The sequence below is a fragment of the Petromyzon marinus genome, chromosome 73 (genome assembly GCF_048934315.1).
Source record: "Petromyzon marinus isolate PM22_M1 ecotype Great Lakes invasive population chromosome 73, UKy_Petmar_22M1.pri1.0, whole genome shotgun sequence".
NCBI classification, from domain to species: Eukaryota; Metazoa; Chordata; class Hyperoartia; order Petromyzontiformes; family Petromyzontidae; genus Petromyzon; species Petromyzon marinus.
The window spans coordinates 8,488,493-8,508,935 of NC_133739.1; the positions used below are offsets into that span (position 1 = coordinate 8,488,493).

A 20,443-nucleotide genomic window follows, 5' to 3' on the forward strand; every position below is an offset into this window, starting at 1 on the left:
GTCAATGACAGCAGTATTTTTCGTTATTAATTTATTTTTAATGCACCACCTTGGAGTGGCAACCCTTCTTGATTATCCCGATATGCGTATCGTGCGTCTTCTTTATCACCGGTTCAATTCTTTGCGTAAAGCAGACGCCGAGGTTAGCATCTCTGGTGTCCAAAATGCGTTTCCTGTGTGTTGCGGCGCGGTGGGGGAGTGAGGGGGAGAGTGTGGGGGAGGGGTTGAATACGAACGGCTCGTCACAGTTTCTGTCCACCGCTGGCTGGATGAGTCAGCACGACGCTCGCCGTCGTCGCGCCGATGGGTGTTGAGTGCGGGGCCGCTGCCCTCTCAGCGCTGGTGACGCGAAGTTGCGCGCTGTAGCACGCTGGTGGCACGCTGTTGGCACGCTGTTGGCACGCGCTGGTGCTGATGCTGGTGCTGATGGCACGCTGGTGGCACGCTGTTGGGTACGCGCTGGTGCTGATGTTGGTGGCACGCTGTTGGCACGCGCTGGTGCTGATGCCGGTGCTGATGGCACGCTGGTGGCGCGCGCTCCCTCTCCTTGAAGATGCGCGAACGTGCCCGTGCTGGTTCGCTGACAGCAGTTTCTCTCCACTGCTGGATGAGCTGCTGCACGCTCTTGCTTGGCGTTGCTGGCCGCGCTCTTTCCGCTGCTGTAGTATCTGACGCTGCGCTCGCGGGCGACAGGTCAAGTTTTTCTTCTGCTGAGTGAGCCGAGTCACACGCGCTCTCTTTGTTGAGGTTGATGGCGGCTCTCTGACAGCAGGTTTCCTCCACTGCTGTATGACTCAAGTTGCACGCGCTTGGTCACTGGTTTGCTGAAGTTGTTGGCGGCTGCTCGTGCTTTTCCGCTGCTGGTTGAGCCACGTTGCACGTGCTTCCTCTGTGGAGATGCTCGAGCGCTCTCAGCGCTGATTCGCTGATACTTTGTTGGCGGCTGGCCAAGCGTTTTCTTCTGTTGAGTGAGTTGAGTCGCACGTGCTCTCTCTGTTGAAGTGCACGAACGCGCCCGCGCTGGTTCGCTGACAGCAGTTTCTCTCCACTGCTGTATGACTCAATCTCGTTGATACATCGCGACTCGGCGATCCTCGCTACTCAGCGAGGATCGGAGCCAGCCGCTCCATGCGACTGCTCGTCTTGTGGACGTCTTGAATCGCTGATCTGTCTTGACTGACTTAACTTAACTTTTTGAAAATGCGCTGACCGTTATATTCAAATACATTCTTCTCTCTTTGCAGTGAAGGGGGGGGGGGGTGTGGTCTGTGTGTGTGTGTGAGTTCGTGTGTGTGTACAGATGGCTCCTGCGATAACGATCTGTTTGCCCTGGCGTGAAATTCCTCTCCCTTGCTCTGCGGGAGAGACAAAGGTGGTCGGGAGTACCTATCTCTTTATACTTTCGACTTTATATTTCTCAAATACCATTTGGTCCCATGTTCGCCAAGACTCGTGCTTGTAACTACGTCCTCCCGACACCACTCTCGGTTTACCGAGGTTCGCATTGTTACGATGGAATTATTAAAAAGAAAAATAATTTTCATCCCGAGTTTAAGAGGTCCGTTTCTTGATTGTTGGAATGTATATCCCTTGGTTCTGTAAGGTTCTATAATGGAATGTCGTGTAAGGTGAACTCGTTATTCTTACTTTTATGTGTGACTGATGTGTAGCCACTTCTTTAACTGAAAAACGTGTTCGCTGGCTGTTGTGTGTTTTCTCATTAACCCGTCTGGCTAGCTCCAGATGGCCCCTTGTGATAAGGTGTGGTTCCTGCTTCTCCACGCTGCGAGAGACAAAGGTGGTCGGGGTTGCTTGGGATATTGTTTAAACTCTTTCGCAAGTTTGCCCGTTGTCTCATTCCTTCTCAAAAACCTTCAATGTGACTCTGTATTTTGTCTCCAAGCTTTGTTTTAACAGTAAAAGTATTAAAGGTGAAAATCATTTGATAGCAAATTAATCATTGGATAATAATTCACTGATGTATCTGGTGGCCTGGTATTAATTGGAGTGAGCGCGAGGACCGCTAACTTTAGCTTATTCTTGTTATTGCATTTTAAATTTTAACCGTTGTTTTAATGACAAAGGGAAAAAAAAATATGGTTTAACCCGTGGGCGTCCTCGTTTCTGGCTTGCGGAGGGCTCCCTCTGGGTGACCTCCCTTAGGGCCCATCAAACTCTTGTTCATCTGGAGATCTTCGCAGATAGCTGCTAACATCCTCGCCTCGAGAGTTTTATTATTTATTTATTAATGGCCTGTTTATGATCGACATCTGGTTTTTCATGTGCCTGGCTTACGGGTTTTATTGATTAATTTTTATCGTTTAAAAAAATATATATAACGGCAAATATTATTGTTAATATCAATTTTGGAAAAGGCTCATATACAACAATTCTCAATTATTGACAGGCATATTAACAAAATTGAATTACTGCAGTGAAATATACTGCATCAGGTTATATCGTACTAACAAGCTATTTTTTTACAAATACGCTTAACAGTGTATGTACAACATACTATTGCGCCATTTAAAAACGAGTAGGCCATTGCATGCTGGCGTCTGGGTGAAAATTTATCAAATTCTAAACGTTACCTACAAACTCCACAACTGAGATTCCACATCAACCATCGCCCCCTACTGACAGGTTCTTGTCCACATGCAGGCCGGTGCAGGGCCACCACCTTGTACCACACAGGGGCAGCTGCTACTTGGGGGTGCTCTTCGAGTGTTTGAGACGAGATACGATACAAAACTCTGAATTGCCAGAGGCGATTAAGCAAGCACCATATAAATGGACTTGTTAGAACCTTGTGAAAGCTTGGGAGCTTATTGGCTCTCGCTCATGGTTAGAGATCTACGCAAACCCACAGGTCCACAAAGACTGGCCGCTCTGACCCTGCAGGTTGAACCTAGGAATTGAGTGTTCAACTTCTCATTCTTGTCATTAAAGGCCTGTGACAAAGGTGCATCTATTGGTAGCGACATCGTCTCAAGCTTACATATCTACCGGGTCTCCATTTGACTTTGTATTGTCTCGGAGGAAGTCCACCCACACCTCCACTTCCACAAACTGCTGGGAGTTGCCTCGCTCTGCCTCACAGTCAGAATTCTCCTCCTGCTTCACGTTGCCTCCATTGATGTGAAGGTCCGATTTTGGAGTTGAATCTTCATCTTCACATTTTACCCTCACTTCTTCGCTCTTCACCATCACTTCTTCACATTTCACCTTCACCTCTTCATATTTCACCTCGATACCTTTAAAAGTGTCCAAGCTGGGATTTTCTTCCGGTTCTTGTTTCATGAGGTATGGGCTCATTGCGGCACTTTGACTTTCACAAGCTGATTTCAGATTCCACTCCTTGTGGACCTTCTGATGCTTGTGTGTTCTCTGGTGTACATGAAGATGTGGTGACTGTGCAAACGCCTTCCCACACACACCGCATTTGAAGGGTTTCTCTCCTGTGTGTGTTCTCTGGTGTACATGAAGACTTGATGAATGTGCAAACGCCTTCCCACATACACTGCACTTGAAGGGTTTCTCTCCTGTGTGTGTTCTCTGGTGTACATTAAGACTTGGTGACTGTGCAAACGCCTTCCCACACACACTGCACTTGAAGGGTTTATCTCCCGTGTGTGATCTCTGGTGTATATGAAGACTTGCTGAATGTGCAAACGCCTTCCCACACACACTGCACTTGAAGGGTTTCTCTCCTGTGTGTGTTCTCTGGTGTACATGAAGACTTGGTGACTGTGCAAACGCCTTCCCACACACACTGCACTTGAAGGGTTTCTCTCCTGTGTGTGTTCTCCGGTGTGCTACAAGAGGAGATGAATCTGAAAACGCCTTCCCACACACACTGCACTTGAAGGGTTTCTCTCCCGTGTGGGTTCTCTGGTGTACATGAAGATTTGGTGACTGTGCAAACGCCTTCCCACACACAATGCACTTGAAGGGTTTCTCTCCCGTGTGGGTTCTCTGGTGTACATTAAGATTTGATGACTGTGCAAACGCCTTCCCACACACACTGCACTTGAAGGATTTCTCTCCCGTGTGGGTTCTCTGGTGCCATTTCAAATGTGCAGGACGATCCGTGCCATATGCACCGAGCCGCGCCGAGTGCCTTTGCTCCATCAGACCAATCCTGGAGAGGAAGCGACAGCTGCAGACAGAAAAAAAGAATATCCACACCATCTACACGTCAGTATCGATGCACAGAGGAATGCATTCATACAGTCACACGTGACTCACACGTCTATACTTATTCATATATTCATGTTATAGTGAAAACGTGTCCCAAATTCATCACACGGGCTGTTATGGCACACAATTAGAGGGCAAATGGTCATAAACGTGCCTGGAAGCCCTCGTATCTTCAAAATGAATGTTAACCCAAAACTCCCGAGCACACAATTTCGGCTGTCTGGCTTCCAAAGGAATATTTATGAAAGCTAAATTCAGCTGACATAGCAAAGGGTGTTGAAAATAATACTACTTGTGTTATGCAGACATGCATAAATGAATGTTCAATCGCAACTTAGAGGTGTGAAAGCCAGGCACAGATGTCCTTGAATGCTGGGATGAACAGTTCCGACTTCAGCTGCACGTGTGCTGTGATAACTTCCTGACTACATGCTTGCAAAGAGTTGCAGATGAAAACAAAAATAAACTACTATTTTAATATAACCTCCGTGCCCAATAGAGTTAATAGACTTTACTGCAAATACAAACTTGACCCTTTCACACACTCAGAGGTAGAGCCAGGATATTCAGGTAGGGGGGGTAGCGCCTTTCAGCAATGAAAAATGATAGGATAAGGAGTTGTTGGTAAGGAGTTGTTGGTAAGGAGTTATTAGTAAGGAGTTGTTAGGAAGTAAGGAGTTGTTAGTCAGGAGTTGTTACTAAGTAAGGAGTTGTCCTATGCTTTTAATTCGACGCCTGTGAAAGGCATCGCGCTCGCTGAAGGTGTTTGCCTTCAGGGAAGTCGTGTACTGTATACACAACTGGGCACAATTCTGTGAGTCGCTTGTAACTGCTTTGCCGTTACTTATTGCCAATTATGAACACGGACTGTTGTCCTCTCATAGAGTCCCTGGCACGTAATAATACGTCACGCGGTGGCAGTGGGGGTTGCAAAATGCTGATTCATCTTTAAATGTTCAGCATACTTCCCGACATGCAACACAAACTGGAAATTTGGCACGTGGGTAGCTTCCAGACTGGACACAATGCACAAAGTATTAAAATAGCCATCATATCTGAGATGTCACCCTATGCGGCATCGTAACGCAGTGTGCCTGCTGACGTCACGCATACCCCCCCACCAACACTCCGCGAAGGCCGTGTTTTAATCCAAGACAAGAATCAAAGTCCCGGGCAAAGCCGGGTAGTAAACGTAGCCTATATATAAAAGGGAAATGTGTGGATACGTGTGTGTGTGTCTGTTCGAAATGTTTAGCATACTTCCCGACATACTACACACTTGAAATTTGGCATGTGGGTAGGTTCCATACCGTGCACAATGAAAAAAAGTATAAAAATAGACATTTGTATTTTGTATGACCATGAAGTTTGTGGCGTCAACCCGCAACACACCTGAGTTAAGCGCTCTGCAATGAATATAGAATTGAAGCTTTCGTGAATGCATAAATTACTCATTGGTTTTTTCGGTAAAGTCCCGTATGTAGAAATATAATAAAATTATATTAAAATAAATCACGACGTTTCGAACGCAACACAAGCGATCATCATCAGGTGTTAAAAACAAATAGCGAGGGAGCACATAGGGTGACATCAACGCAACACATAGAGAGCGTTAAACTGCAAGGAGGCAAATACAACAAGAAGATGAGAGACGAGAACTCAACAAAACCTAAGAAAAATTACGTGATGCAAAACCAGTAGGACAACAACACAGTTATACACTTCCATGGTAGACCACGAATTTCAGAAGACTGCTAAATTTCGTGTTCATCCTCCGGGTTGAACAAACCAGCATAGACAGAGTGAAGAGATACGAGGTACAAGGCAGCAGAGATACATACACAGGGAAGAACATCCAGGGAAAGATGTATTTGGCAGCAAAGATAGAGCTGTTAACAGCATGCCGGGAGATTTTAGGTGGCGCTTCGCTCCTGGTCAAATGAAGCCATTGGTTTCTCGGAGTTTCAATACATATCCTCCGTGCGAAGAACGGGTAGAACTGCTATCTTAAATATGAAGCAGAACATTACATCTGTTTGTTTGTGTGAAGCAGCAAAAACCTCTCCAACACTGAGCTCTGGCGTCGTGAAATTTTCACAGCTTATGCCGTTTGGAATTTCTAAGTGAACGCGACTATTTTCAGCTCACCACGTCATTATTCCCTTCCCGAGTGGCCAAAATCGACCTTGCGTAGAAGTGGATTAAGGTTAAATTTCCTCAAGTTAAAACATCCGATTTAGGTAACTTGATTTGTTTCGCCATTTTTCTTTCTCGCAAGCATCAACATTTTTAAGGGTTTTTCAGTGAAATATAAGGGATATGAACTGTATCCAAGACAAGAATCCAAGTCCCGGGCGAAGCCGGGTAGTGAAGCTAGTTACTAATAAACCCCAATGAGCCAATCGAAATTAGGGATTTCGATCGGATCGTTGGGGGGCACGTGCCTACCCCACCCCCACTGGCTCCACCACTGTCACGCACTGGCACGGTTCACAGGTGGTGGTGTGTCCAGACCAACGCCTGGCCACCTTCACCTGCTCAGAATTCATGCTTCCTCACTCCACCAAGTAGAGTGAACACCGCCACGCGTCCAGAGTGAACACCGCCACGCGTCCAGAGTGAACACCGCCACGTGTCCAGAGTGAACACCGCCACGCGTCCAGAGTGAACACCGCCACGCTGTTGAGGAGCCTCACCTTGTGTTGTGTTGTGGGCAGGCCGCTTCTGAAAACAAAAAGCGGAACAGCAGCTCAAGCGGGCTTGGCCTGGTGTAAAAAATAAAATAAATAAAAACTGGGTGAATATTTAAAAGTAAAACAAAGTGACAAAGTGGCGAGCCGCCTGAAGACAAATTAAACTTAAGCGAGATAATTGAAGCAAACGCGATCAGGCGAGGGCAGGAGGCAAGGCCCCACGTGGCTAGGCCCCGCGCTGTAAAGTTACAACCTGGACATCGCTTCCATGCTCGCTGCTACTCAATTGACATCCCTACGAGAGAGAGAGCGAGGCTCTACCTCGGTAAACAACAACAACAACTACCACCACCATCACAACAACCACCACAACCGCGATGAGAATTTCTCACCTCGGATTTCAGTGCACGGGCGGAGCAGCAGCTTCCTGTTATCTCGTGACGTCACGCGGCAGCAAGAGGTGCCATGACGTCACTTGTGGGGAACGATAACACTCACCTCCCACAATGAGCGCCTCCGTACGTGAAGATTATGTTAATGAGGCGTCAGTCATTGGGCGTGGCCTTGCCCAAATATGATTCTAATTGCACAGAAAACGGCGGCGACCCATGCAGAGGGGACGTCACGTTCAAGGGCGCCTTGGACGGGGTGGGGTGAACACCTTGGTGACATGACGTCACTAGCGAGTTACACATCCCCCTGGCTTTTCACGCCAATGAGGTTATGGTGATTGGTGACGTCAGAGAGAGGGGTTGAAGTTGAAGTTGATTTAGATTCATTTTTCATAGCTCCCTCCCTTGAACAGAGACCCCTTGAGTGTGTGTGTACACTGTGTGTGTGTGTACACTGTGTGTGTGTGTACACTGTGTGTGTGTACAGTGTGTGTGTGTACAGTGTGTGTGTACACTGTGTTTGTGTACACTGTGTGTGTGTACACACTGTGTGTGTACACTGTGTGTGTGTGTACACTGTGTGTGTACACTGTGTGTGTTTCTGTACACTATGTGTGTGTACACACTGTGTGTGTACACTGTGTGTGTACACTGTGTGTGTGTGTGTACACACACTATGTGTGTGTACACTGTGTGTGTGTACACACACTATGTGTGTGTACACTGTGTGTGTGTACACTGTGTGTGTACACTGTGTGTGCATACTGCGTGTGTGTTTGTACACTGTGTGCGTGTTTGTACACTGTGTGTTTGTACACTGTGTGTGTGTACACTGTGTGTGTGTGTACACACTGTGTGTGTGTTTACACTGTGTGTGTGCACTTTGTTTGTACACACTGTGTGTCTGTGTACACTGTGTGTGTGTACATACTGTGTGTGTGTACACTGTGTGTTTGTGTACACAGTGTGTGTGTGTACACTGTGTGTGTGTGTACACTGTGTGTGTGTACACTGTGTGTGTGTACACTGTGTGTGTGTGTACACTGTGTGTGTGTGTACACTGTGTGTGTGTGTACACTGTGTGTGTGTGTACACTGTGTGTGTGTGTACACTGTGTGTGTGTGTACACTATGTGTGTGTACACTGTGGTGGGCACGGTCATCTCAGTCGACAAATGGCAACTTTTCTTCAATTCATTATTTTCCAATTTTTTTGTTATTTTCTATCTACGTGACTTTACCGAAAGAACCAACAATATAAATGTTAATCAGCTGCGCCACGCTGTGTGGGAGCTACCTGGCCTGTCGCTCCACACGAAGCTGCGTGGAGCCCTCTGCATGGAAGTTCTGCGCCGGTGAGAAACTCTCTCAGGCTCCCCCACGCCTCCACGCAGATTGACGCGAGCCGAGTTGGTGGTGCATTCTATTTTGACTTAAAACTTTCGTGACTGGCAGGAATTAATATTCTTGGGTTCTTTCGGTAAAGGCACGTAAATAAAAAAAATGTTACATTAAAGAAAAAAATAATGGCAATTTAAATAAAAATAACGCTTTTTCTATCTTTATTTTTGTGTTCTATTTACGTGACTTTACCGAAAGAACCAACAATATGGTAGCGCATTCTCTATTTATTGCAGAGGTTCAAGGTTCAAATCCGACAGGCACACCTGGCTACTCCAGTAACATTCACCACAATGTGCGCAGTCTGCTTCACGGCAGATGTAAAAACATAGCGTTGTGTCATTCACGACGCACAGGTCATTGCATGTCGGTGTCACGGTCAAAATTGTGGCAATTCCAAACATTATCCAGAAACTACACAACGGAGATGGCGCGTCAATGATCGCCCCCTACCGACAGACTCATGTCCACGTGCAGGCCGGTGCAGGGCACCTTGTGCCACACAGGGGCAGCTGCCACTTAGGGGGAGGCGTCCTTCGATTGTTTGAGATGAGATTCGATACGAAACACACAATTAGGCAAGCGACTTATGAGTGCAAAAATGATGTTGGTAACGTAGTGAAATGCTTGGGAGCTTTCATCGTCTCTCGCTCCCGCCGACAGATGGTACCCAGCCAACAACTCCACAGATACCAGCCGCTCCTCCTGTGCAGGTTCGGCTACGTACGGTGCGAAATAAGTTCCAGATACACACAGAGACTCACACACAGAGAGACCCTCAGATTAGCATGGTTGGCTACGTACGGTGTGAAAGAAGTTCAACGCACACACAGAGACTCACACACAGAGAGACCCACAGATTAGCATGGTCGGCTACGTACGGTGCGAAAGAAGTTCAACGTACACACAGAGACTCGGAGCAAGTTTGAGTCGCGTGCAGTCGTGGGCCCGTGAAAGTTGAACGGGCGCATGTTGCTACTGGCGGTAGTTGAATACAGGTGGAAAGACGCTGATAGAGACACACACAGAGACTGACAAGAGAGAGGTGGACAGACACAGACAAGAGGAAAACAGAATGCAAGATACAGAGACACAGTCAGCGAGAGAGAGACACAGAGGGGAACAGAGACACAGACGGACAGAGAGATGTTGAATCGAACACAAACTTAACTCGCTCCATTGAAAGAGATTCCTCAATCTTTGCCCATCCCCGGAATTAAGTCGTCCTAGTTTCTATTTATTTCATTGTGTGTGGTGTGTCCGTGTAAGCAATGTGGGACATCGATGTACACGGATATGAACAAGCTCAGCAGACAAGACGTCTTTCATATCCTTTGGTTCTTTCGGTAAATTCACGCAGGTAGAAAAAAACGAAGAAAAAACAGGAATCGCGACGTTTCGATCGCAACACCAGCGGTCGTCCTCAGGCGAAAACATCCAGACATTGTCGCGGCAGAAGTCACGTGAGCTACGGCACGTGACAAAGATAAGGTGACCCCCCCCCCCTTACCCCCCAACGTGGCTCGCCCTGTTCAGCTGAGCATCGTTTTAATGCGGTGGGCTCCCGCGAAATTGATTTCTGTAAGACGAAGGTACTTTGAAAACCCACTGGCTATTCTCTGTTATACAAGTGTTGTGTCCTTAACTAATCACACGGAGACGTCTGGTTGAGGCAACGCGTTTATTATAACAACTCTTTCGAACCCGGCTCTACACACTGCTGTAACACGACAGGGGTACGGCCCCTTCCACCCGATAGCCTCTGGGAGCGACAGCCTCCCTTTTACCGCAGCCTGCACAATCCGGGCTCTGCTACCCACGGGATCCCTTAGCCCGGCGTTAAAGGAGGACTGGATGACCCGTGCCAGCCCGGGTACGGGAGCTCACTTCTGGTCCGCTACAACCCAGCTCTGGCTAGAGCTCGGGGAGGGTCCCAGCGTGTCCGAGCCACCTCTGGTCCGCTACAACCCGGCTCTAAAAAGAGCCTCGGTTGAGGGTTCCCGGGTGCTGGTCCAGTCTTCAGGTCTTCGGATGTCTTCAGGCTTGAGTTGGTGAACACTGCCTCGGCCCGTCCAGAGGGCCGGCCTTTTATCCCCAGGTCGTGGTCACCCCCCCCCCCTCCCAGAACCTTCTGGAAAGTCTTATCTTAAGGGGCCTAAGGGGACGGGTGGGGGGTCAGGGGTGTGAGTCTCCGGTCACGGGGGGGGGGGCAGGGGTTTACTTTGGTCGACCCCTACACACCTCGCTCTCTCTCTCGGCTGCCCCCTGCTGACCCGTGAACGTGGTGGCAGGTCAGCTGACAGCGCCCTGTCATGGCGCTTACGCACAACTTTGTGACTAACGCTGCACGTTCCGTCGTTTTCATGCAGGGGGCGCTGCAAACCTCTACGCGCCCCCTGCATGAACGACGGAGGCGCAGGGACAGACGTTCGATCGCGTTGGAATCGATCTGCAGACGGCGGTCTTCTCGCACGGCCAGCAGCTCTGTGTCGCCTCGTCTCGATCGCGCGATCCCAACCAGGTGAAAGTCCGCATCGAACCGAACCCCCGGCAAGGCCATCCACTTAACGACTAGAGACACTTCACACGAAATATAGTGTAAAGTAACGCATTGTATAATTCAAAGGTGGAATTTGTCTATGGATATATTATGCCATGTTTCTTAGCTTGGAAGGTATAATATTGCATTGTATATTAGTCTAGTTTATAACATGGTTATGGTGCAGCACAGGACAGAGCAACGCACCTTAGTTGCTCTGCTTTGGTGTTTTCCTGTGCCCAGCCGCCACCCTCCTCCGCTCCTGAGGAGGTGGGGGCTGGGTAATATGCTAATTAACTCTGCCCACACACCTTTAAAAAAAGACGCGGTCTTTGCTTGGCAGTGTTCACTCAAGCGCTGTCCTCTGGACAGACCTGTTTCTTCACCTGATGAAGGCTACTTGTGTTGTGGCCGAAACGTCGTGAGAATGTTATTTTGTTTTATTACTTTGTTTCCATTCTACGTGACTTTACCGAAAGAACCAAGAAGACGAAATATTGTTTTCAATGAAGAAGCTTTTAATGAAGAAATACAATTATCTAATTGAAAACATAACACAATTCAAAGTTGTTTCATTTTCAAACTTCAAAACGGAGCACCGGGTGCTTGCATGGAGACGTCGTTCGTGTGCAATTTTTTCCGTGACTTTCCTGGCCCAAGGCCGTAAATGTTTGTGAGGGACACCGCAGGCAGTCAGGCTTGCTTCAAGCCCTTGGTTGTGAACATCCAGACGTTAATCAGCAAGGACCATTTCATGTCCTAGTTCGACAAAATAAACGTCAACACGTAATACGAAATTATAATTCGTGTTGTAGAGAATGTATCTCCTTTACGTGTAACCTTTGAGTGGTATTCCTTGTAACTGATGAATGATCCGAGTGTGCTCCGTATTTTAAAGACAATGAGTTGCTCCAGAGGGAGATGCTTCCTGAAAACACAAAAATACCCTTGACCTGTATCACAAGAACAATGAGTCTCACCTGAGTTATCTGTACAGGTTACTTCCAAAACACACACTTCGTCCTAACATCACTTATTCAATGTTTGACATTTATAGACAATGTTACATGTACGCACACAATCGGACGAGTATTCATTCTAAATTATTGACAGGCATATTAACAAAATTGAATTACTGCAGTGAAATATACTCCATCAGGTTACATCGTACTAACAAGAAGCATTTTTTTTAAAAATACGCTTAACAGTGTATGTACAACATACTATTGCGCCATTCAAAAACGAGTAGGCCATTGCATGCTGGCGTCTCGGTCAAAATTGAGCCTATTCTAAACATTCCTGTAGTGGGTTCCCAGGACACGGAGACGGTTGAGTAGAGGCAGCACTATTTATTGAACAAGGGGTCACACTGGAAGGGGCAGCGGCCCCTTCACCCATATACACTCAGGGATAACACCAGGCTATCTAGCCTAAGGCCTAGGCTCCCGATTCCTCCAGCTATAGGCGCTAGAGGAGGCTATCTGATCTGGCCCTGGTCAGACACAGATCTCGGCACCCCACCAACCAGACCGGCCCTTAAAAGGACTCTGGCTCTGGGGCTCAGGGGCCGCACCACTGGCTTGCTGTGCCGGCCCTGAAAAGGACAGCGGTCACAGGAGTCCCAGGGTCTATCCTAGCAGGCCTTCCTTCTTCACTGGCTCTTCAGTCTTGGCCCCAACACACTGCCCCGAGCTCTCTGGCTCCCCGCCCTTTATACCCATAACCCACTGAGGGTGGAGCCATAGCAGACGTGGTTGTAGCCACCAAGGTGTGGTTGTGCCTCACCTTCCCACACCGAGTGTTTCTTTCCCATAACACCCCTACACCTACAAACTCCACAACTGAGATGCCACATCAACCATCGCCCTCTACTGACAGGCTCTTGTCCACATGCAGGCCGGTGCAGGGCCACCATCTTGTAGCACACAGGGGCAGCTGCTACTTGGGGGTGCTCTTCGAGTGTTTGAGACGAGATATAACACAACACTCCAAATTGCCAGAGGCGATTAAGCAAGCACCATATAAATTGAATTATTAGAACCTTGTGATTGCTTGGAAGCTTATTGGCTCTCGCTCATGGTTAGAGATCTACGCAACCCACAGGTCCACAAAGACTGGCCGCTCTGACCCTGCAGGTTGAACCTAGGAATTGAGTGTTCAACTTCACATTCTTGTCATTAAAGGCCTGTGACAAAGGTGCATCTATTGGAGCGACATCGTCTCAAGCTTACATATCTACCAGGTCTCCATTTGACTTTGTATTGTCTCGGAGGAAGTCCACCCACACCTCCACTTCCACAAACTGCTGGGAGTTGCCTCGCTCTGCCTCACAGTCAGAATTCTCCTCCTGCTTCACGTTGCCTCCATCGATGTGAAGGTCTGATTTTGGAGTTGAATCTTTATCTTCACATTTTACCCTCACTTCTTCGCTCTTCACCATCACTTCTTCACATTTCACCTTCACCTCTTCATATTTCACCTCTATACCTTTAAAAGTGTCCAAGCTGGGATTTTCTTCCGGTTCTTGTTTCATGAGGGATGGGCTCATTCCGGCACTTTGACTTTCACAAGCTGATTTCAGACTCCACTCCTTGTGGATCTTCTGATGCTCGTGTGTTCTCGTGTACATTAAGATGTGATGACTGTACAAACGCCTTCCCACACACACTGCACTTGAAGGGTTTCTCTCCCGTGTGTGTTCTCTGGTGTACATGAAGATGTGGTGACTTTGAAAACGCCTTCCCACACACACTGCACTTGAAGGGTTTCTCTCCCGTGTGTGTTCTCAGGTGTACTTGAAGACTTGGTGACTGTGAAAACGCCTTCCCACACATACTGCACTTGAAGGGTTTCTCTCCTGTGTGTGTTCTCAGGTGTACTTGAAGACTTGGTGACTGTGAAAACGCCTTCCCACACATACTGCACTTGAAGGGTTTCTCACCCGTGTGTGCTCTCTGGTGTAGATGAAGATTTTGTGACTGTGAAAACGCCTTCCCACACACACTGCACTTGAAGGGTTTCTCTCCCGTGTGTGTTCTCTGGTGTACATGAAGATGTGGTGACTTTGAAAACGCCTTCCCACACACACTGCACTTGAAGGGTTTCTCTCCCGTGTGTGTTCTCAGGTGTACTTGAAGACTTGGTGACTGTGAAAACGCCTTCCCACACATACTGCACTTGAAGGGTTTCTCTCCCGTGTGTGTTCTCAGGTGTACTTGAAGACTTGGTGACTGTGAAAACGCCTTCCCACACATACTGCACTTGAAGGGTTTCTCACCCGTGTGTGCTCTCTGGTGTAGATGAAGATTTTGTGACTGTGAAAACGCCTTCCCACACACACTGCACTTGAAGGGTTTCTCTCCCGTGTGTGTTCTCTGGTGTGCATGAAGACTTGGTGACTGTGAAAACGCCTTCCCACACACACTGCACTTGAAGGGTTTCTCTCCCGTGTGTGTTCTCTGGTGTACATGAAGATGTGATGAATGTGAAAACGCCTTCCCACACACACTGCACTTGAAGGGTTTCTCTCCCATGTGTGTTCTCTGGTGTACATGAAGATTTGGTGAACGTGCAAACGCCTTCCCACACACACTGCACTTGAAGGGTTTCTCTCCCGTGTGTGTTCTCTGGTGTACATGAAGACTTGGTGACTGTGAAAACGCCTTCCCACACACACTGCACTTGAAGGGTTTCTCTCCCGTGTGTGTTCTCTGGTGTACATGAAGATGTGGTGACAGTGCAAACGCCTTCCCACACACACTGCACTTGAAGGGTTTCTCTCCCGTGTGTGTTCTCTGGTGTACATAAAGATTTGGTGACTGTGCAAACGCCTTCCCACACACATTGCACTTGAAGGGTTTCTCTCCCGTGTGGGTTCTCTGGTGCCACGTGAAATGTGCAGTACTATCCGTGCTGTATGCACACCGGTCGCATTGATGCCTTTTTGCACCGAGCTGCGCCGAGTGCCTTTGCTCCATCAGACCAATTCTGCAGAGGAAGCGACAGCTGCAGACAGACAAAAAGAATATCCACACCATCTACACGTCAGTATCGATGCACAGAGGAATCCATTTATACAGTCACACGTGACTCACACGTCTATACTTATTCATATATTCATGTTATAGTGAAAACGTGTCCCAAATTCATCACACGGGCTGTTATGGCACACAATGAGAGGGCAAATGGTCATAAACGTGCCTGGAAGCCCTCGTATCTTCAAAATAAACGTTAACCCAAAACTCCGAGCACATGATTTTGAATGTCTTGCTTCAAAAGGAATATTTATGAAAGCTAAATTCAGCTGACGTAGCAAAGGGTGTTGAAAATAATACTATTTGTGTTATGCAGAAATGCATAAATTAATGTTCAATCGCAACGTAGAGGTGTGAAAGCCAGGCACAGATGTCCTTGAATGCTGGGATGAACAGTTCCGACTTCAGCTGCACGTGTGCTGTGATAACTTCCTGACTACATTCTTACAAAGAGTTGCAGAGGAAAACAAAAATAAACTACTGTTTTGATATAACCTCCGTGCTCAATAGAGTTAATAGACTTGACTGCAAATACAAACTTGACCCTTTCACACACTCAGAGGTAGAGCCAGGATATTCAGGTAGGGGGGGGGTAGCCCCTTTCAGCAATGAAATTGATAGGAGTTGTTAGTAAGTAAGAAGTTGTTAGTAAGGAGATATTAGTAAGGAGTTGTTAGTAAGGAGTTGTTGGCAAGGAGTTATTAGTAAGGAGTTGTTAGGAAGTAAGGAGTTGTTAGTCAGGAGTTGTTAGTAAGTAAGGAGTTGTTAGTCAGGAGTTGTTAGTAAATAAGGAGTTGTTGGTCAGGAGTTGTTACTAAGTAAGGAGTTGTCCTATGCTTTTAATTCGACGCGTGTGAAAGGCATCGCGCTCGCTGAAGGTGTTTGCCTTCAGGGAAGTCGTGTACTGTATACGCAACTGCGCACAATTCTGTGAGTCCCTTGTAACTGCTTTGCCGTTACTTATTGCCAATTATGAACACGGACTGTTGTCCTCTCATAGAGTCCCTGGCACGTAATAATATGTCACGCGGTGGCAGTGGGGGTTGCACAATGCTGATTCATCTATAATTATAAAAGGGAAATTTGTGAATGTGTGTCTGTTTGAAATGTTCAGCATACTTCCCGACATGCAACACAAACTTGAAATTTGGCATGTGGGTAGCTTCCAGACTGGACACAATGCACAAAGTATTAAAATAGCCGTCATATCTGAGATGTCACCCTATGCGGCATCGTTACGCAGTGTGCCTGCTGACGTCACGCACACCCCCCCACCCAACACTCCGCGAAGGCCGTGTTTTAATCCAAGACAAGAATCAAAGTCCCGGGCAAAGCCGGGTAGTAAAGTTAGCCTATATATAAAATGGAAATGTGTGGATACGTGTGTGTGTGTCTGTTAGAAATGTTTAGCATACTTCCCGACATACTACACACTTGAAATTTGGCATGTCGGTAGGTTCCATACCGTGCACAATGAAAAAAGTATAAAAATAGACTTTTGTATTTTGTATGACCATGAAGTTTGTGGCGTCAACCCGCAACACACCTGAGTTAAGCGCTCTGCAATGAATATAGAATTGAAGCTTTCGTGAATGCATAAATTACTCATTGTTTTTTTCGGTAAAGTCCCATATGTAGAAATATAATAAAATTACATTAAAATAAATCACGACGTTTCGAACGCAACACAAGCGATCATCATCAGGTGTTAAAAACAAATAGCGAGGGAGCACATAGGGTGACATCAACGCAACACATAGAGAGCGTTAAACTGCACGGAGGCAAATACAACAAGAAGATGAGAGACGAGAACTCAACAAAACCTAAGAAAAATTACGTGATGCAAAACCAGTAGGCCAACAACACAGTTAGACACTTGCCTGGTAGACCACGAATTTCAGAAGACTGCTAAATTTCGTGTTCATCCTCCGGGTTGAACAAACCAGCATTGACAGAGTGAACAGATACGAGGTACAAGGCAGCAGAGATACATACACAGGGAAGAACACCCAGGGAAAGATGTATTTGGCAGCACAGATAGGGCTGTTAACAGCGTGCCGGGAGATTTTAGATGGCGCTTCGCTCCTGGCCAATGAAGCCATTGGTTTCTCGGAGTTTCAATACATATCCTCCGTGCGAAGAACGGGTAGAACTGCTATCTTAAATATGAAGCAAAACATTACATCTGTTTGTTTGTGTGAAGCAGCAAAAAACCTCTCCAACGCTGAGCTCTGGCGTCGTGAAATTTTCACAGCTTATGCCGTTTGGAATTTCTAAGTGAACGCGACTATTTTCAGCTCACCACGTCATTATTCCCTTCCCGAGTGGCCAAAATCGACCTTGCGTAGAAGTGGATTAAGGTTAAATTTCCTTGAGTGAAAACATCCGATTTAGGTAACTTGATTTGTTTCGCCTTTTTTCTTTCTCGCAAGCATCAACATTTTTAAGGGTTTTTCAGTGAAATATAAGGGATATGAAATTTATCCAAGACAAGAATCCAAGTCCCGGGCGAAGCCGGGTAGTGAAGCTAGTCACTAATAAGCCCCAATGATCCTATCGAAATTAGAGATTTCGATCGGATCGTTGGGGGGCACGTGCCTACCCCACCCCCACTGGCTCCACCACTGTCACGCACTGGCATGGTTCACAGGTGGTGGTGTGTCCAGACCCATGCCTGGCCACCTTCACCTGCTCAGAATTCATGCTTCCTCACTCCACCAAGTAGAGTGAACACCGCCACGCGTCCAGAGTGAACACCGCCACGCGTCCAGAGTGAACACCGCCACGCGTCCAGAGTGAACACCGCCACGCGTCCAGAGTGAACACCGCCACGCGTCCAGAGTGAACACCGCCACACATCCAGAGTGAACACCGCCACGCTGTTGAGGAGCCTCACCTTGTGTTGTGTTGTGGGCAGGTCGCTTCTGAAAACTAAAAGCGGTACAGCAGCTCAAGCGGGCTTGGCCTGGTGTAAAAAATAAAAATAAATAAAAACCTTGTGAATATTTAAAAGTAAAACAAAGTGACAAAGCGGCGAGCCGCCTGAAGACAAATTAAACTTAAGCGAGACAATTGAAGCAAACGCGATCAGGCGAGGGCAGGAGGCAAGGCCCCACGTGGCTAGGCCCCGCGCTGTAAAGTTGCAACCTGGACATCGCTTCCATGCTCGCTGCTACTCAATTGACATCGCTACGAGAGAGAGCGAGGCTCTACCTCGGTAAACAACAACCACAACCACCACAACAACAACCACCACAACAACCACCACCACAACCGCGATGAGAATTTCTCACCTCGGATTTCAGTGCACGGGCGGAGCAGCAGCTTCCTGTTATCTCGTGATGTCACGCGTCAGCAAGAGGTGACATGACGTCACTTGTGGAGAACGATAACACTCCCCTCCCACAATGAGCGCCTCCGTACGTGAATAGATTATGTTAATGAACCGCCAGTCACTGTGCGTGGCCATGCCCATATATGGATTCTACATGAACAGTAAACGGCGACCCAGGCAGAGGTGACGTCACGTTCAAGGGCGCCTTGGTCGGGGTGGGGTGAACACCTTGGTGACATGACGTCACTAGAGAGGTACACCTCCCCCTGTCGTTTCACGCTGTTAAGGTAATGCTAAGTGGTGACGTCACAGAGAGGTGTTGGAGTTTAAGTTGATTTACATTCATTTTCCATTGCTCCCTCCCTTGAACAGAGACCCCTTGGGTGTGTGTACACTGTGTGTGTGTGTACACTGTGTGTGTGTGTACACTGTGTGAGTGTGCACACTATGTGTGTGTGTACACTGTGTGTTTGTGTACACTGTGTGTGTATACTGTGTGTATACACTGTGTGTGTTTGTGTACACTGTGTGTACACTGTGTGTTTACACTGTGTGTACACTGTGTGTGTACATTGTGTGTGTGTACACTGTGTATGGACACACTGTGTGTGTACACTGTGTTTGTACAGTGTGTGTATGTACACTGTGTGTGTGTACACTGTGTGTGTGTACACTGTGTGTGTGTGTACACTGTGTGTGTGTTTGTACACTGTGTGTGTTTGTATACTGTGTGTGTGTACGTACAAACTGTGTGTGTGTACGTACATACTGTGTGTGTACGTACATACTGTGTGTGTGTACACTGTGTGTGTGTACACTGTGTGTGTGTACAGTGTGTGTGTACACTGTGTGTGTGTACACTGTGTGTGTGTACACTGTGTGTGTGTGTACACTGTGGTGGGCACAGTCATCTCAGTCAGTCGACAAATGGCATCTTTTCATCAATTTATTATTTTCCAATTTTTTTGTTATTTTCTATCTATGTGAATTTACCGAAAGAACCAACAATATGGTAGCGCATTCTCTATTTATTGCAGAGGTTCAAGGTTCAAATCCGACAGGCACACCTGGCTACCCCAGTAACATTCACCACAATATGCGCAGTCTGCTTCACGGCAGATGTAAAAACATAGCGTTGTGTCATTCACGACGCACAGGTCATTGCATGTCGGTGTCACGGTCAAAATTGTGGCAATTCCAAACATTATCCAGAAACTACACAACGGAGACGGCGCGTCAATGATCGCCCCCTACCGACAGACTCATGTCCACGTGCAGGCCGGTGCAGGGCCACCTTGTGCCACACAGGGGCAGCTGCCACTTAGGGGGAGGCGTCCTTCGATTGTTTGAGATGAGATTCGATACGAAACACACAATTAGGCAAGCGACTTATGCGTGCAAATATGATGTTGGTAACGTAGTGAAATGCTTGGGAGCTTCATCGTCTTTCGCTCCCGCCGACAGATGGTACCCAGCCCACAGCTCCACAGATACCAGCCGCTCCTCCTGTGCAGGTTTGGCTACGTACGGTGCGATAGAAGTTCCAGATACACACAGAGACTCCAACACAGAGAGACCCACAGATTAGCATGGTTGGCTACGTACGGTGCGAAATAAGTTACAGATACACACAGAGACTCACACACAGAGAGACCCACAGATTATCATGGTTAGCTACGTACGGTGCGAAAGAAGTTCAACGTACACACAGAGACTCACACGCAGAGAGACCCACAGATTAGCATGGTTGGCTACGTACGGTGCGAAAGAAGTTCAACGTACACACAGAGACTCGGAGCAAGTTTGAGTCGCGTGCAGTCGTGGGCCCGTGAATATTGAACGGGCGCATGT

General features: G+C 47.5%; 2 protein-coding genes across 2 annotated transcripts in view; both read right to left on the minus strand.

Annotated features, from left to right (window-relative positions):
* The window catches only part of LOC142907016 (uncharacterized), a 167,470-nt gene that overhangs the window by 74,756 nt on the left and 72,271 nt on the right, over nucleotides 1-20,443 (minus strand). The window lies entirely within an intron of this gene.
* On the minus strand, nucleotides 1,605-18,655 carry LOC142907018 (uncharacterized). The gene is made up of 4 exons (XM_076055949.1): nucleotides 18,552-18,655; nucleotides 18,155-18,223; nucleotides 13,873-15,229; nucleotides 1,605-4,125 (listed from the first exon to the last, which is right to left on the minus strand). The coding sequence occupies exons 3-4, from the start codon at nucleotides 15,199-15,201 to the stop codon at nucleotides 2,995-2,997; spliced, it is 2,460 nt and encodes an 819-aa protein (XP_075912064.1). The 5' UTR covers nucleotides 15,202-15,229; nucleotides 18,155-18,223; nucleotides 18,552-18,655; the 3' UTR covers nucleotides 1,605-2,994.

Excerpts from the sequence above, each read along its gene's own strand:
- LOC142907018 (XM_076055949.1), bottom strand. The coding sequence starts at position 15,201 with ATGGAGCAAAGGCACTCGGCGCAGCTCGGTGCAAAAAGGCATCAATGC. Across the intron at positions 4,126-13,872 it reads GTGTGTGTGGGAAGGCGTTT|CAAAGGCACTCGGCGCGGCT; the intron begins GTACAGTCATCA and ends GGTCTGATGGAG.